Source organism: Solenopsis invicta, chromosome 16 (assembly GCF_016802725.1).
Source record: "Solenopsis invicta isolate M01_SB chromosome 16, UNIL_Sinv_3.0, whole genome shotgun sequence".
Taxonomy (NCBI): domain Eukaryota; kingdom Metazoa; phylum Arthropoda; class Insecta; order Hymenoptera; family Formicidae; genus Solenopsis; species Solenopsis invicta.
The window spans coordinates 10526403-10545398 of NC_052679.1; the positions used below are offsets into that span (position 1 = coordinate 10526403).

Genomic DNA, 18996 nt, shown 5'->3' on the forward strand with positions numbered 1-18996 from the left:
ACACTTTTAGTTTAAGCACTTTATATTTAATTTAAAAACATAAATACTTGAACTCTGTAGAAATTTAATCAAGTTAATAACTCTTTTTTGTCAGGACATAAAATCATAAATAACATACGCGGATACGCGTCTCTCATCGTACATGTTGTCACTGCGCATCGCAATATCAGTCATCTATAATAAATGTACGATTTGCAATTTGTTCCTAGTTCCAATTATTATTCAACCGAAGAAATGAAACCGGATGTACTCGCGGATTCGTATGGGCCTTTATCCCACTTTAAGCCCTAAGGCCTCTCTTTGAATTTCACGTCTCGCGTTTGAAATCGATTTCACTGCATTCGTCGAGAGGCTTCCTCTCCGCTTCTCGCTCGCTCGCGCTCGCTGGCGAACTGGTCCCCGCAAACTTTCGCTTTTACGTGGTCGACAGCGTTCGGGCCGATTTGGACTGATTCGTACGCTTCGCAGCCAGCCAGCCGTCAGTTAGCCATGGCGTTCCGGTCATCGACGCGCACACATTTCTTCCAGCAGCCGATGAGCGAGTGGAAAATGGAACTGGCCCTGTTCATTTTAAAGCCTTGGCGAGAAACGCAAAAGTCATCTAAGTCCGGAAATATGAAACTCGCATCAAGGCTGCGACACAATTGATAGTTGATGACATAATCATTGGAAACTGTCATGTGTCAGGCGTTTTTTCTTCATTTTGATATTTATAGTAAACAAAATTGCAAAAATTCCGAAGTTTTCAAAAAGTTTTTTAATTTATTATATAGTGAAAGAAATAATTGTAATTATTATACAAATTAGAGTTACTGGTTGTTATTACTATTAAATAGAAACAAAAGTTAAAAAATAGTTATATTTACTTTAATTGTAACTGTATGTATTACATGAAAATGTTTACTTTAATTTTACTATTTGTATCTTACTGCCCATGCCTTGAAATTATCATAATTTATATTAAAATTTATAGTAAATTTTTTTTTCATTGTTAGTAAAACTATAAACACGAGATTATTATTACTGTTAACATTATAACAGTAAGTACAAAAATGGAGTTTCTAGCCACAATTAGTTTACCATACAATTATAGTTACAAATACTAAACATTTTTCTTTTAGTGTATCATTAAAACGTACTATACAGAAAAAATTAACATCAAATCAATGATTTTTGTCTGTTATATCCAACGAAGCAACAATTTTATGTCCCAAAAAACATATATATATATATATATATATATATATATATATATATATATATATACATGTCATGAAGAATCAGTCCCATTTGTGACTGAAAGATTAATCTTCCAAGATACGTCTCAAAGTCCAATAATAAGAACATTTATGCAGACACTTTAGAGTAAGGAACATCATTAATATCCAATTTTTTGACTCGTTAAAATTAAGTTTTTTGAAGTTTTAATTTTATTAATTATTTATATTGAATAACAATAACATTTTACATATTTGGCTTACCGATGTTTCTCGACAACATATGTATAATTCTGAAATATATTTTTTTATTGTTTTATAATAGACGTCTAAAGGACATCTCGTATGTACATATATGATGTATATATGTAGTATTGCCAATAGATAACCGCGGCAAAATTGCATTACTCGTAAATAAAATTTATATACAATATCAACGAGCAAAGTTTTATTTTTCATTCTTGCTTTAAGAGGATGCTAAAGTCGTAAGTTTTACCGAATGAACAACAACTTACACACGTGTGATGTATAATATATGTATTACGTACAAAACATCAATACGTCACTATTACAATTACATCAATAGTATGCACGCATATAGATGCACAAATTTTCAAGCACACTAATCTTTCATATTAGATATTCAGTATTTTCCATTATTTATATCAAATTAATTTAGATAATCATTTAGATAAAGAAATAGCTTTATCTTACATTAATCTAAATTATTATAACATATATTATCATCTTTATTTTAGATAAAAAAGTGTTATTTTTTTCAAATTGTCTAGTGTTATAATGTGAACAATAACGAGAATGAAATATTGTCTTTAGTCTCATCCTCCAAGTTACCATTCATTTTAACAGGAAAATTTTTTTAAGTGATAACAACATGGTTATGTTCTGAAATTCACTACCCTACTTAAAATTTATAGAATACGTAACATAAACTATAGATTTTCAGTACTGGCAAGGTACAATCGAACCCAGATCAGTAGGTTATGAGAGTACACAATGACATTTACTGGAAAATTACGTGATATTTGCAGCTAATTTTATTCTAAAAATAACAAAAAAAACACTCGAGTACATGTACCTTCGTGTGATAATACACTCAAGTTTAAGGATAATGAGAAAGTGTATGTAATTAAAGGCTAAAAGTGTACCTTGAAAAAGTTTAGAAGTGTTGAAAAGTAAAAATGTCTTATAGCAATTGTCAGTCATTATGTATTGACATGTTAGCATCACTAAAAAATGGCGGGCTACTAAAAGAATAACTCCATAAGCAATTGTTAGAATACGTCACTTAATAACGGAAATAATAGGGGTAACCATATTGTCGTAGCCATAATACCTTCTTCTTCTCTACTGTTTCTGTTAACTAATTCAAGTACTTTATACATTTGAGTTAAACGTATAAATACTTAAATTGAAAGAATTTTAATTAAATTTAGCATTTTAATCAAGTTAACAACTTTTTGCTTGAATAAAGTTCAAGTGTTTTATATATTTTATATTAAATGTATATTTTGACTGAAGCACAAATATGTAAAATATTGTTATTCAATTATTGTTATTCAATATAATTAATTAATAAAATTTTGTTTGAAGATTAATAACAAGTTTACAAAAGTGCAAAAGCACTCATTATCATTGTACCGCCACTGAGCGCGCAATCTTTAGACTACCTACTGATTTGCTTATTGTAAGTACTTCTCATTTAAAAAGTATGATAGCCTCGACATTTTCGTATTAGGATTTTCGTCTTATTTTTAAGTAGGGAATGGGTTATTAAAATTTTGATTACGGATTGTGGGACACCCTGTATAAGAGCTTGCAACACGATAATGAGTAAGAATATGCGTATATTCTTACACGACTAATGTTTTGTTTCGCTCTTTTTAATGAACTTATTTATTTATTTCTATTTGACAGAATGTCAAATGCTTATCAGCTTTTCATATAAATCATAGCTTGAGCAAGATTTTTCTAAAAAAAAATATTTTATTCAAATTAATCAAAAACCAAAATCAAGAATCAAAATAAAAAACAAAAAAATTTGTCTAAAAAAGTTTAGAAATGCCTAAACATTAATTAAAGCCTTTGCGTACTCTTACACACCTACAAATGCGTAAGAATACAAAAACGTTGCTTATGATTTTTTTGTTTGTATTCTGAAAAATAATTTATTTTGTTACACCGTTAGTAAAGTTTGTTAATTATCAATCATTAAACTTTCAAAATAAACAAATTTTGATTAACAAAACCATTAACATTTTTCTATGTCAAGACAAAACTTAAATGCGCATCCTTATACCACCTTATCGTAGTGCAATATTAAAATACAACTTACATTCAAAACACGAAATTTTACGTGACGTAAAAAATAAAAAAAATTGATACTAACTTTCAATAAGAACTGATCTGGCGCATTTTAGTGTGACGGAATTTCCACTCATCAATAAGACGCGGTTAGAAGGCGCGCGCGCACGCTATATACTTCTTAGCAGATCTTAAATTGTCAATATTTTTTTTAGCTAACAAATATGCGCAAAACTTTAACTTTATCCAAAATGCCTTGCTATAAGCTGTATAAAAAAATGTTTCATATACATATAAACATATTTAATTATATAAAGTTATATAACATTTTAGTTTAGTCATTTGTAGATTTTTATTAGTAGTATTTTAAAGCTGGCCAATCACAAACTATTTTTAGACATATTTATGAGTAGCACAAGCGGTAATTCTGACTACATTCAGCAAAAAAACAATTTTGTAACCGTTGTAAGATTTTTTGATATGATTGGTTTTCGCCATTAATTTTTAAGTTGCCGGATTTGAACGTATAAATCAATCATGTCAAAGAATAACAATTGCAAAGCTGCTTTTTCTGCGCAACGCAACAATTAATAACGACGTAACAGACAACTAAATATAATTTCTGATTGATCTTAAAAATTACTGCCTGAAATATAAATCTACAAATAACTGTTTTACTTAATTTACTTTTGAGAAATTTCTTGCTAGTATAGTATTTTAAATCGCGAATTTTGGGACATCCTGTATATAAAGAGTAAACACTGGATATATTTTATTAATGTATTTAATATGTTATATTTAAACAAGTAATACAGACAAATTATTTCAAATGCTATTCTGCATATTTATAAAACTCAGTAAAAAATTTTTGCATATTTTCAAATAGCTTTTTTTTACACAATAACTATCGTACGAAAACTTTCTATTATGTTTGATATTTTTGTTGATGATTTTTTTATAAGATATTCTATATTTTTAATGTCAAAACATGATGCATGACATCATCAATACAGTACTGCGACACTACATGTTTTCCTATTTTAAACTTAATTTTTTATGTTGCCATTGTGTGACGTAATTTTAACTAGCACCATCGGCTTTCTCGTCTCCAAAACTATAAAAAATTATACCAATTTTTTTACAAACTCAAAAAAACAAGCTTTTTCATAAGTTATTTCACGCGTTATTCTGTATAAGTACAAAAACTGAAATCTTATATTTATTTATAAAAAATTTAATTTAATTATTTTATCTCTCTGACAACATCTATTAAATTATAACTGATTCCGACTTAAACTAATAAAATATTTATAATTTAGGACGTGATTTATAAAAATGTGACACACTGTATAAGCGGTGGAAGAAAAAAAAAGAGTGTTAATATGGCTAGCCAAAAATAATTTTTTTTTAAATCAGATTAGTTTAAAAAGCACAATATTTTTTACAAATTTATATATTTTTAGTATAATATGTGTTGCTCGTGTATTCCTAAACTTTAGTGTCAAAAACAGGCTAATGATGAGCAGTAATTATAGTTGTTAAAAATTAAATATATTTTCTCACTTATTCGAAATAAATAATATATTTTTTTAATTTTCCATCGTTTAACATTTTGTTAATTTAAAATTTTCCTCCGTTTAAAGACTTTAGAGATATCATTTTATTCCTGTTTAATATTAAAACAACAAACAAAAAAATAATATCTCTAATAATTCTGAACATTGCCCTTCACAGTAACAATCGATTTATCGAAAAAATATTTCGGTATGAAAATTTTATTTAAAAAACCATATTAACAAAATCCCATGTTATTGTTTAACTCTATATAACTCGAAGTGTGTACAGCCGAATAAAAAGTTAAATAACAATAAAACACTTGAATGTACATACATTTTTGTAATAATACGCCCAAGTTTAAAATCAATGAAAAGGTATATATAAATAAGTGCTAAAATGTACCTTGAAAAAGTTTAGATTTTCTCAAAAGTATAAATGCCTTATAACAATTATTAACCATTGTGTATTGGCATGTATTAGCGTCACTAAAAAAAGGGCGGGCTACTAATTAAATAATTCCATAAAAAATTGTTAGAATTCGTCACTTAATAACAGAGATAATGGGGATAATCGTAATATCCACAGTAGCCATAATACCCTTTCTTTCTCTCTCTATATATATATAATCATTTATATATAATTACATATGAAAAATTATTTACCGAGATACTGAAATATATCTACATAATTATAATTTTTTATGCAAGATTTCATAACATAATTTAATAAAGTTGTTCTCAGATTTAAAAAAACTATTAAATTTTTTAAAATTTTTATATTCTTGCTTATGAGACAATGATTGTTGATTTGATGTTAACTTGTGCACTTTTTGTGCATACATCAATATTTTATTATTTTACTTTGTTTACATTCACCGAGTTATTAGTACAGGATTATAACAAAGCTTAAATACGAAAAACCTCGTGATCTTAATGTTCCGTTTGATAAACACAAAATATCTCTTTATGAATCATACGCAATGAATTAATATTATTTATACTACCTGTGCAGGAAAAAAGCGGATGAAAAGAATATAATAAAAAGCACCGAAGTGTAGTACTCTCAAAATTGTCAGTTAATTATCTATTAATGGATTAATAAGAGGAACCGCGGTTGTTGATGCGTAGAAATAATAACAATTTTTTTAACTTACACACAAAAGCGCGGATGAAACCTTAATAAAAAATTTTGCTCAGTACTATTTTACATAAATTTTCAAAATTTTTGTACAATTTTATAACTTTTTAAAATTTTTCTCAAATTTTGTACGAATAAAGCACTTTTCAAAAATGCTAAAGAGTCTACGTTTTTTTTCAGAATTGAAACCAATAACTATAAAATACGGGTTAGTGAGGAAGCTAGATGGAAGTGCTGGTGTTATAACAATGGTTTAATAAACATAAACAGAAATTTCAAATATTTCGGCCGTATAATTCGATCATCCTCAATGACATAATTATTCCAAATACAGATAACAGTTAATTTAAAGCGCAATTCATGAAAAACAAATTAGTGCTCGTAACTTTATAAAGATTACCGCTTTTCCAATCAAATTAAACATTATACCTATTGTATCAGTTTTAGACAATCTTTTGCGTTAGTCGTAGAAATACATTGGAATCCCTCTTGAACTCACTCCATGAACAACTTAGGATTATCCATTTGTATGATGCGACAAGTATAATGTTTGATTTGATTGAATTCGTTTGATATTATGTTATCTTAGATAGCAACTACAATACAGTCATTACGATGTCACTACGTATGATATTTTCTTGAAAATATTATGAGAATTCTTTTCACTATAAAGGTTACGCAAATCTTGTAGTGCAATCTGCAATCGAGTCAGATTAGATAAAAGTCAAGTTAAATGAACGATCTGACATAGGAGTTTAATTAACAACAAAAAGGCTAATCAAACTGAAAGCCCAATTGTATATGTGATAAGATATTTATTTAAGCATTATGTCGAATCTCTCTGGATAACGCAAATAATTTTATCTTTGTTTGGGAAGACAAATAAGTCACAATATGTGAAAAAGTTGTTTCACGCAAGTAGCAATATTAAAATGTTGCTAATAATATCAATTTATCACGCAGAATTTGTTTAACTTAATTCGTTTTAATTAATTCTTTTTACACATACAACAAATAATAATAATAATAATAATCAATAAAACATGATTCTCAGAAATGACCAAGTTTTAACTTTTGACGTATGATATGTTTTGAGAATAAAGATTTGCTGTAAGATGTAATTTTTACCATTCAAAAATTAGTCCCTTTGATGAGTAATAATTCAATAAAACAAGCGTAGAACTAAACGATGTTATTACAGAATATATCTATTTATGTAATTTATTATCGTGTAAAAGTGAGAAAAACATTCTAACAATAAGTACCAAAAATACGAGATAAAAACATCGTTTATGTCGCTCGTAGCCTTGAACATTTCGCGTGGACTGTACGTCTAAAGACGCTGCTATCGGATTGAGAGTAACCTTTGCAGATTGCGAATATTACACATAAATATGATATTTATGAACTTTTCGTAGAGTATATATTTTGAAAAAGATTAAAATGACGAAAAGAAACGAGTTTGATATCCCGATGGAACATTTAGAAAGCGGAGAATGTTAAAAGACATGCGAAAACACAACTCGATCGCCTCCATACGTACTCAGATAGCAAAACCTGATAACTCAATCTAAAGCAAATCGTTGCACAGATTAAATTGCTTGTTAATTACTATTACGTGGCCTTTTATTTAATGCAATGAAAATGTTTTAGTTAATTCAGTATCAATATGCTGAGTTTAATTGTCGAGCAAATGTAGAATGATTATTGAAGTCAGTTTGTGATAAGTATATTGCCGTAAGTTGTTTAGAACTTGCCATTACTATATTTTAAAAATTATATATAGCAATCTGTGAGCAGCATGACAGTAACATATGTGCAACAATTCTCATTTGTAATTTGTTATAAGTATAATGCTGATAAGTTGTTGAGAACTTGCCGGTATTTAAAAAACTATTCCTGGCAAAAATATAATGATAAGAGGATACCCCCTTCTGTTGCTTCGCTGACGAGTAATGAGAATATTTATGACAAATTGCAATTATTTGTTTATCTGGGATACGTCTCGTACTACTAAAAATTTGACCCATAAGACGTCTTTAAGACATCTAAAAAATGTTTTTAAAGCTACTCTTAGAAATGTGCCTTAATTTAGCGAACATAAGTTAAAAGTACTATCTTTAAATGCAATTATCTTTCGAACATATTTAACCATATCTAAGTTAAACCACCTTTAAAAATTACAGGTATATATAAAGAGAATATCATTATTTTTAAATAGTAAAAGTTTCAAACAGATCTTAAAAAAGTTATTTCATGATAAAACCATCTTAAAAAGTTAAAAATAAGAATTTCATATTTTACTGCACTTTCAAAAGCGATATCGTTTAATGGCAGGTATTACTCCTCATAAATAACTGACGTAAAAATGTTATAGAGAGGAATAATAATCGAGATAAATTAGAAATTTTCTTCGCAAAGCATCTTCAACGAAGATAATCTCTTCCAAATGACGATGATTATAAACTTCCTAGTAATTATTCGAAGGCGTGATTAAACGCATTACACGTATGACGCATAGACGAAACTATTAATAGGAGAATGAAATTAAAGCAAAATGAGAATGTAATTAGCCGACATGATGAATGATTAACGTCATGCTATTAGAAATAATTGAACTTAACAGGGTATCAGTAGATACTTTTATCTATCCGATATGAAATATCATGAGTTTCCTCATCGATATACTTTACAATATCTATATGTAAGGTGTCTTACCTTTAATACATTCTTCAATGACAAGTATAGAGTTTAATTTAATTTGTTTTCTTTATATAAATATTGAAGCATCAATAATCTTTAAGTTATAAGTAATTAAAAAAGAAGTGTTCTTTGTGTATTAAATTTAGGACTAAATAAATACTTCAATTAAAGTTAAATTATATTTTCTTTAAGGTTAAAATTTAATTTTTTTGCATTGTAATAATATTAGTATGTTAGAATTTTAATTTGAAATTTAATTAAAGATATGTGACAAAAAAGATACTGGTCAGAATTAAAAGCATACTATGTGCTTATATAGAGGAGAAAAGGGTAATATGGCACTCATTTTCATTTTATTGAATAACTTTGTTTATAATTAATATTTTCTATTGAAACTTGAACGATTACATTCGTCAAAATGTTGTATGAGAGATTCTAGACTCAAAGTAAGGAAATATTTATTATTTAGGACGTGATTTATAAAAATCTAATGCACTGCATAATCGGTGGAAGAAAAAAAGTAGTTGTAATATGGCTATCCATAAAAATAATTTAAAAAAATTAGTTTAGTTTAAAAGAAACACAGTAGCATGTTACAAAATTATATATTTTTAATTTTCCATTGTTTAGAGTGTTCTTGATTTAGAATTTTCCTGCGTTTAAAAGCTTTAGAAATACCATTAGAAATTTCATTAAAAATATTATTTTATCCCTCTTTAACATTAAATAACAAGCATAAAATGATGTTTTCAATGTTTTTAGACACTGCTCTTTAGAATGGCAATCGATTTATCGAAGAAATATTTCGATATAAAAATTTCGCTTGAAAAACCATATTAATGAAACTTCATGTTATTGTTTTAACTTTGTATAACTCGAAATGAATACGGTTGAATAAAAAGTTAAATAACAAAAAAAAACACTCGAGTGCATGTACCTTCGTGTGATAATACACTCAAGTTTAAGAATAATGAAAAAGTGTATGTAATTAAAGGCTAAAAATGTACCTTGAAAAAGTTTAGAAGTGCTCAAAAGTAAAAATGTCTTATAACAATCGTCAGTCATTATGAATTGGCATGTTAGCATCACTAAAAAACGGCGAGCTATGAAAAGACTAACTCCATAAGTAAAATACGTCACTTAATAACAGAAATAATAAGGATAGCCATATTGTCGACAGTAGCCATAATACCCTTTTCTCTATTATTTTATATGTAATATTAATGAATATCTGCATTACTTCTTTGAAAAAGGTTTATATTGCTGCAAAAATTAAATTATATTATTAATAAAATTTGGCAACATTGCATTAAATAATGAAGTTTCCTATTCTGGTTTGAAAATAACTTATTAAACCTGACAAATCTGGCCTGACTACTTTAATGTTTAGAGATTACGCATTACATGAAAAAAGTTTTAAAAGCATAAATAAGCATGGAAAATCATAATAATTCTTCTCCGAAGAAATTAAAACAGAAATTTGCGACTGAAAAATTACGCGCGTTTTATTCCTTATTGCCACATTTTAGAAATTTACTTATTAATGAAGATGACGTTGTCTCTAAATTCAGGTATTGGAGATCACTTTTCTCGAAAATTATACAGTAATTTGCTTATATTTTATGATCTATGTGTTCATCGAAAAATGTTGTTTACATTAATATTTTTATTTTATTCTTATTAGTATTAAATATATTATGACAGATAAACAGTCAATGTGTGCACTGTTTGCCATAAAGGTACATGTTACGGGCAGACATATTTCATAGTAATTTTTTTTTTTAATGATACAGTAAAGTGACTTGAAATTTTACATAAAGGGAAAAAATATTATTGTAATGGTATTATCTACGAAATTCCATCATTCTTTCATAAAGTAGGAAAAATAGCGGATCCGCGTATACACTAATAAAGAGCTAAAACACACAAACGCAAACACACATTAAATGCTTTCGGTATGAACTTTGTTATTATTTTGTATCACACCTATTTTGTATTACAAGTATTTTGCATTGCAAATAATAAGGAATGATCAAAATAATGTTTGATTTATCCCGTTGAGTAATCATACGATTCCCGGAAGCCACTCCCGATCATTTAAAAAAGAAATGATGCTTGTTTCCGTTTCTTGATTGCGTAGATGAGTAAATCATGATAATTTCCTTGTGGCACCAAGGTCATCTTCGCATCGAGTATTGAACACGCACTATATACATATATACCTTTTTAACGTTCTAAACTGCACAAAAGTAGAAAATTTTGAAAGCAAAAAAACATTAGTGTCATTCTTATACATATTCACTTATTCACTACAACATTGACATAACTAAAACATTTGAAAGTTATTAGAATTTTAACTATGGCCGCCTCAATAAAGTTATTTCACGTCTGTGTTCACACTACACTCTCATATTTGAATATGTAGTGTGAACATAGACGTGAAAAAACCTTATTGAGGCGGCCATATTAGACACGAGTTAAAATCCCAATAAATGCATGTCCGGTCACCGGGACGTTTACCTTATATGTATAAGATTGACTGCGAAGTTTTATATGTGGAGCAAACAAAGAAACATCTAAAAACTAAGATAATGAATACATCAATTATATAAAATTAGATCCGTCGATATTCTTGGTGATCATTAAACATTTTAGAATTCAACTATTCTTTTAATTAGCAAGGTACTTCTCAACTTCGAGAAAAATTGTAATAAAAGATTAATTTTACAAATGCTTATACATAAAAGAGTAAAGAAAGGAATTAAATCACAGAAGGACAGTTTCTTGACGATTCATATTTATATTTATTTAATTTATGTTTGCTATCTAACAAAAAATGTTAAATTTTTATTGATTGACTATAATTCTGTTAGGCGCTTTTATATCGACTATTGCCTCAATCAAATTTAATCAACGTTACAAGTAAAAAATCTTTTTAATCTAGTCTGACACAAATATTATCTAATTTGCATCTTATTAAAGTTAGTATCTCACTAATTAATTTCATAAGTTTTGGGAAAAAAAGAAATTTACATTATCTTATTATCATTTTAAAATGGAACGTTAAAAAAGCAATCATAACTCGACGTCTTTTATTTGCTTGACTACACTTCTTCCCACTTCTGAACGAAGAAACAATTTTTACAGTATTTTATTCATTTAAGACTTTTTTCTACCATGGAGGACTTCAGTCATTTTTAGGTTTTTATATATAATACATTATTTATGTTAATCGTGTCCGATCTCTGATGTGGTTTGTTATTTTTGAATTTCTTTTTAATCTTCTTTTAATTTTAATTTTCTTTTAATAAATTTATTTATTTATTTATCTATTTATCTCCTTTTCTTGTCTAAACATATTATGAATATTAAATTTAAGTATATTATGTAAAATTGGCTGAGAATAACTAACAAGGAAAGAGACAGAGGTGTCCTCCTCCGATTTTACCGAACTATTAATATGTTGTGGTACACCTAAAAATAAGAGACACATTTTTTTTGTACGTGCCCGTTTTCACTTTTAAGGGATGAAATACCTTTTTGAAGAAAATCGATTTTTATCCGAAACGTATATCGTCAAAACTATAAAAAAGAGATAGAGAAAAATGTTCTAATTAATAATTATGGTAAATGGCTTGAAGAGTACTTTATAACAGTAATTTTAAAAAAATTTTAAAAATTTTCAATACTTTTCCCTACCACCTACCTATTTTTTTCAAAATTTTTTATTTCTTTTTATAAGCATAATAAAGTTTATTTGATTATGAATTCAATGGTATATGATAAAATTATTATTACTTTATAACAGTGATAAAAAGTTTTTTTTTTTAATTTTTTTAATACTTTCTCCCATCACCTACTTATTTATTTCTAAATTTTTATTTCTTTTTGTAAGCAAAATAAAGCTTATTTTATTACGAATTCAATGGCATATGATAAAGTTATGTTGTGACATTCCCATTTTCCAAAAATAATTAAAAACATTCCTACACGCATATACGCGCACTCGTGCGATCGTTATGAAGTAGTTTTTAACCCGTTGAGGTCACTAGGGATTCAAAAGACTGCACGCTAACTTTAAGCGGAGAAGCACAGACCATTCAAAATCGAACAAACTTCTATGAAACTAATTTTTATCTAAGAGTATACTATCTTGAGAATACATTATATACCTTAAATTTTTATTAAATTATCTCAAAACTTAAAAGTTTTATGAATATTTTTGTAAAAAAGTCAAATTTTGCAAGTTTTTTTTTAATTTTTTTATTATTTTTTTATTAAACTCTAAATAAAAAAAAATTATTGGATAATAAAGAACAAATCTCAAGATATGTCCAGTAAAATTTTTGCCACGAAATATCAAAAAGCTGACAAATGGCGATTGAGTTTGTACAGGGAGGTTCAGTAAACCCTATGTGAACATTATGTTATTATTTGGAAGTATGACCCAACGGGTTAATGACTTTTGGAAAATGGAATTGTCGCAACATAACTTTATCATATACCATTCGTAATAAAATAAACTTTATTTTGCTTATAAAAGAAAATAAAAATTTTGAAAAAAATAGATAGGTAGTGGTAGAAAAGTATTGAAAAAAATTTTTTTTATTTTTTTAAATCTCTGTTATAAAGTACTGTTCAAGCCATTTAACTCTTAATTAGAACATTTTTCTCTATCTTTTTTATCATTTTTTGACGATATACGCTTTAAAAAAAAAAATCAATTGTCTGCAAAGGGGTGTTTTACTCCCTAAAAAAATTCAATATTTAATAGATCCTAAGAAATAATAAATCCTTTAATTAAAAAATCAATATAAAATACGTTTGGAAATCATTTAGTTTTGTATTAATCTTAAAAAAGGTCCAAAATTCAAGTTTAATTCGAACTCAAATTCAATCAAGTGTATTCTTTGAAAATAATATCTTGAAAGAAAATATTATTTTGTGTTTTATCAATATTATAATTTTTTAAAACTTTTTGAAGAAGTTGCGACTTAACGTTTAGGCTATTAAAGCTTAACTAACAAGGGAAACTCGCCACCAATGCATCACCGACTTTAATAAAATGTTATGAGTGTGTTGTATTCACTAACACATTTACTATTTGGAAATATTTAATCATGATTTTCTGGAGAATTTTTAATTTTCGCAACTTACGGCTTTATTGTAGTAAATGTGTGAGAGTGAATACTACACACCCATAAAATTTTATTAAAATCGATGATGTATTGGTGGCGAGTTCCCCTTATAAGTCGTGCAGCATTATTAGAACATATTTTTACGGAACAGTATCAAGTACCGTCATATGTTTTCAAGAATGTAAATAAAGATAAAAACAGTAAACATATGAATGTGGATAGTAAACCTTCTAGAAATAAAAATCATTATTTTGGTCATTGTATGATCGCATAAAATGTTGTCTTGAATTAATGTGAGAAATTACCTCTCAAAATCTTTTAGATAACACAAAGAAATCTATTATAATATTATTATTAATAATATTATATAACTCAAAATGTGAAAATAACTCTACTTAAAAAAGAAATCAGAACATTGATCATTGTAATCATTTTTATACATCTTCTTTTTAAGGAAGTTTTTTAGTTTTTTTTTTTAAATGAATAAAATCATGTGACTTTTTATTTATATCTTTTAACGCAGGAATTTTTAGCATTGCCATCTTCAAAATAATAAATACTAAACAAAATTTGAGCAATAAAAATAATAATTTGTTATTTAAAAATTTTGTTTATAAGATTGGTAAATATTAATATTAAAAAAATTGAAAAATGATTGTTTATAACAATGATTTAAATTGTCATATTATTTTCTAGTGCGTCATATTTAAAGAGAATTTTATAATTCATAAACATTTCATAAAACTCTTGCACGAAAGTGAAACTCTAGTTTTTTAATTCCAAAATGTTCTCCAAGAATTAACAAGTTTTTGAACGACTTTTAAACTTCAAATTATGTTATCTATGTCATTGCATCTACGAAAGTGATGTCACTGAACTGATCGGCTTTTGGAAGGGTACAAAAACTTTTTTTAAATATTTTTTAAACTTTATATATTATTACATATTTCTAAAATAATTATTTAAGAACATTTGCAGTAAAAAATTTTATAAAAAACAATTATAAAAAATTATTGCCAAAATTTATTTAAATCATCAAAAGTCGATATATCAGTCTTGTAAAGATTAAACTCCATTCTTTCTTAGAAATATAGTTTTTCAAAATTCTTATATTTTGTTTCAGATTAAAATAACTTGAAACTCTTCCTTCCAAGAAAATTGTATACTATTTTAGAAAGTTATTCGAAGAAACTTATACAGTCAAAAAATGTGAAAGAATTTAGGAATGCTTATATTAATAAACTTAGTCTCAAAATTCGATCAAGTTCTTATATTATAAAAAAGCTGAGAAACCTTTTTTTAAAAAATAGAACATTAATTATGTAAAATTTTTTTAATCACTTTTTCTTTTAAATGAATTATTTGACACTGACCTGTACAGATCGTTTTCCGTGACGATATCACGGATGGAGTCCTCCGGATCGACGGGGACTCCCACCGTTCTGGACGACGACGAGAGTATACGCCGCGACGGCCCCGCGATGCCGGCGCTGCCAACGTCCTCATCGTAGATACCTGAGTCTCGCAGGGCACTGGCCGCGATTAGATCGTCCTCGGATGCCGTGGTCGGCAGATCGACACACGGACTGGGAGATCTGGAGATTGCGCCTAACAGATCTTCGCTTCGCGAATGACGCATTTCCCTAACGCCATATCTATCGGTTCGGCGTTCCATCATTTCTTACGTGAAAGGTGCGGCCTCAAGGAAGTGCCGCGCTTGCGACGGCGATACTCCCATCCGGACGATCCCATGTGCTGATCAATCCATTTCGATCGACACTAGACGCCTCGCTTTCAATTCTGTCAGCTAATTTGTAATTTGAGAACGTTGGAACGCACCTTCCTAATTCATTAAATCCTTTTTATCATCGATTTCTCCATTTAAGTACTTACATAATTAAAGCACTTTGGTATTGAATATTCTCGTCATTCCTGTGTCAATTATTTGATGGAAATGTTTCTAATGAGCTTTGTACTTTCTTTATCAATCAACTTGTACGGTGTCAAAGGAATTGACGATGCTTTTATTCACGCACGGATATGAAAAACTTTAATCAATCCTATTACTGAGATTTCTCACATTCAATTCCTTTTCAATTCCTGCCGATCTCAATATCTTCCTTTTTATTCTTTTCTCGAGGTAAGCACTTCTTAGTTTCACACCGAGCTATCTTTATGAAATTTCACTCCGGAGAAAAGATAGATATATAAATATATATATGTACGTATGTATGCATGTATGTATTTATGTGTGTGTGTGTGTGTGTGTGTGTGTGTGTGTGTGTGTGTGTGTGTATTTTATTAGACGCGTGCGATTAATATAACTGTAAACGATTTTCTTGTGAAATCGAACTCCTTCGCTTTGCATTAATTCAATACTCTCGTATTTGATATCGCAAACGTTTACGTTAGCAGTTTAATGTAATCCAGCGGGCAGTGACGGATTTCATAATTGTTGTGCCTCTTCGCTTACGTTAATAGCTGACCACGCTCCTTCGTAATTGCGCCAGGTAAAATCATGAAAATCAACAGAATCGCGACGCTTCTTCTATCCATGCTTCTTCGCTCTCTTACCTCCTTCGCGGAGGTAACGGACCTCCGGGACCAGGATTCTCCGTTACGTCTGTCGGCGCGTTAAAACGCTCTCTTCTTAAAACGTATGGACTCTATACGCCTGAAGAGTGCACAAGTGCTCCTCAATAGGAGGAATAAACGGGAATTTCGAATCGAAGCTTTTGTAAATTCTTTCCGATTTGTATCCACGAATTACAAATCTGTTGTTTGGGACAATACGAGACAAGTACGATGCAGATTAATTATTAATTGTTGTTGAATAAAAAAATTTCTAAGCAAATCAATCTTCTTTGAGGACAATACATAGAGAACGGTACAAGAGTACGTTAATTTTTACTACTTCAGTATCAACTCTAAAGTTCTCTCTTGTCATTAATATTAGTTTATTCAACTACTAACAATAAGTAGAACACAGAACTTCTCAAAATAACATGTTAAGTCGAATTTTAATCTCTCTTTTAATTTTTCGAAGATTTCTATAGAAAATTTTAATTTTAGAGCTTTAATTTAAAATAAAGTCTTAATTTTAAAGATTTAATTTTAGAGTTTTAATTATAGGGTTTTAATTTAACAGAAACACACAGGGCATTAGCTCACTAGTCAATCCCCCAGAAGGGCAAAGCTCTTGTTATCTTTTCCATTTTCAGGCACAATGTATAAATAAGGAACATCAAGCAGCATCATTTTCCTTCCCAGCTTGGAAGCTGTCAGTACGAGAGTGCGAGTTCCAAGAACAGAGTATCTGCGTGACCGTCTCCTGCACACGTTTCTAAACACATCGACGTCACCCGCTCGCGTGTGTCAATGTCCACCTCGCCATTCAGCGAGCACTCACCCCAAAGATGCGCGGCATTTAAACAACGTTCCTCCCTCGAGGTCGATCGCACGCGATCGATGCGCTTACGATGATTTTCGTTCTCCGACACCGGTCGTCAGGCGGCCATTTTCCGAGGCATCCACACGGATGTGCGATTCGAGCTTGGCTGCTTCAGACTTGGGATCCACCGAAACGAGACAGGCGAAAACCTACCTACGGACCATGCGCGACCTGTAATACACTCCGTTCCGATACGCGTTCCATCGACCGCGGCCGTCGCGCCGCTCCGCTTCGCACCGTCACGCGCGTCTGCGAATGTTAACTGCCGATCGGACGGACGACTGCCGCCGGTCTGCTGGATGGATCCTTTTTTCGCGCTCTCGCCACCTTTCCCATCGGTGAGGCGAGGAGCGTCCATAGATCCCGCCGAGTTCTTTCTCGTCGAAAGAGGGATCGGGAGGGAAGGGGCATTTGTACCAGTATACATACCAGTTCATATCTACCTGTTCTCTCCGTTTGTAGGTAACTCTTCATCTTCTAGAGACGTACCCTACGGTCGCGATTTATATGAACAGGTAAAATGATTTTGCACCGTTCAGATTATTTGTTTGTTAAATATATAACAAATGTATTACATATCAAATAAAAATTAAAACATAAAATATAAAAATATTTCGCTAAAAAGAATCTATACATATCCTGGCTGCATGCCGAAATTCATTGCCAGCATTGAAACTCTAGCATACGTAACGTGAACTATACATTTTTAGTATTAACAATGTATATTGGAGCTCAATCTCGGTAAGCATTGATTACTATTATGTTATTGTCAAAATCATTACTATTAAATATATTGTAATGATATTTAATAACATGTAACGTTTTCAAATATATCGTATTTAACATCCTGCATAAAACATTAATATAAACAAACTTTGATTATAACTTGGAGATGTTTTTAAAAAAATTCCAAATGAAAAAATTCATATATTAATTAATTTTCTTAAAAAAGGTTATATAACATTATTTTAAAACGTTCAAAAGTACACATAAAATCAACATTTTGAAAAGGTACTTTAATGTAAACGTTAAATATACACATGTACATATTATTGAATATATTTCTTGCTTACTACCGACTAAATACTATTAAAGACCGTCAACTCTGAGCAAATTTTCGTTATTACCAAAGAGATCTCGAGAGCGCAGCGGTAATTGAAGAGTGATGACATTATCGACTATAGATAGAAAAGTGTGATTGTTTTAAAAAATATATAAATAATACATCATTAGGTTCATAATTTTTTATTATATAAGTATACACACTTATGCTATATTATTGCACGTATATTGCTGCAAAATTGCAATTCTTTTTGTTCAGTTTGGGCTGCTAGCTTTACACTCATTTTATTTTCTTGTCACTGGATTTTTATGCCTGCTATTTACTTTATTAGCTAAATAATAGTCGTGTTCTTGTAGACGTACTAAGTTTTCAATAAATTTCCATTTTATAGAATTTTTGTCACTATCA

At 29.1% G+C, this 18996-nt stretch overlaps 1 protein-coding gene across 2 annotated transcripts in view; it reads right to left on the reverse strand.

Moving 5' to 3' along the window:
- Positions 1-17881, reverse strand: part of LOC105200997 (serine-rich adhesin for platelets) — a 39055-nt gene extending 21174 nt beyond the window's left edge. The window contains exon 1 of one of the 2 annotated variants that reach the window (XM_011168814.3): positions 15448-17881. In XM_011168814.3, coding sequence (XP_011167116.1) covers positions 15448-15752 — 305 coding nt within the window. In that variant the 5' untranslated portion in view covers positions 15753-17881. Of the gene's footprint in view, positions 1-118; positions 736-15447 lie in introns of those variants that run through there. The other variant, XM_039458373.1, reaches the window with a different exon arrangement.
- Positions 17882-18996: the final 1115 nt, after the last annotated feature.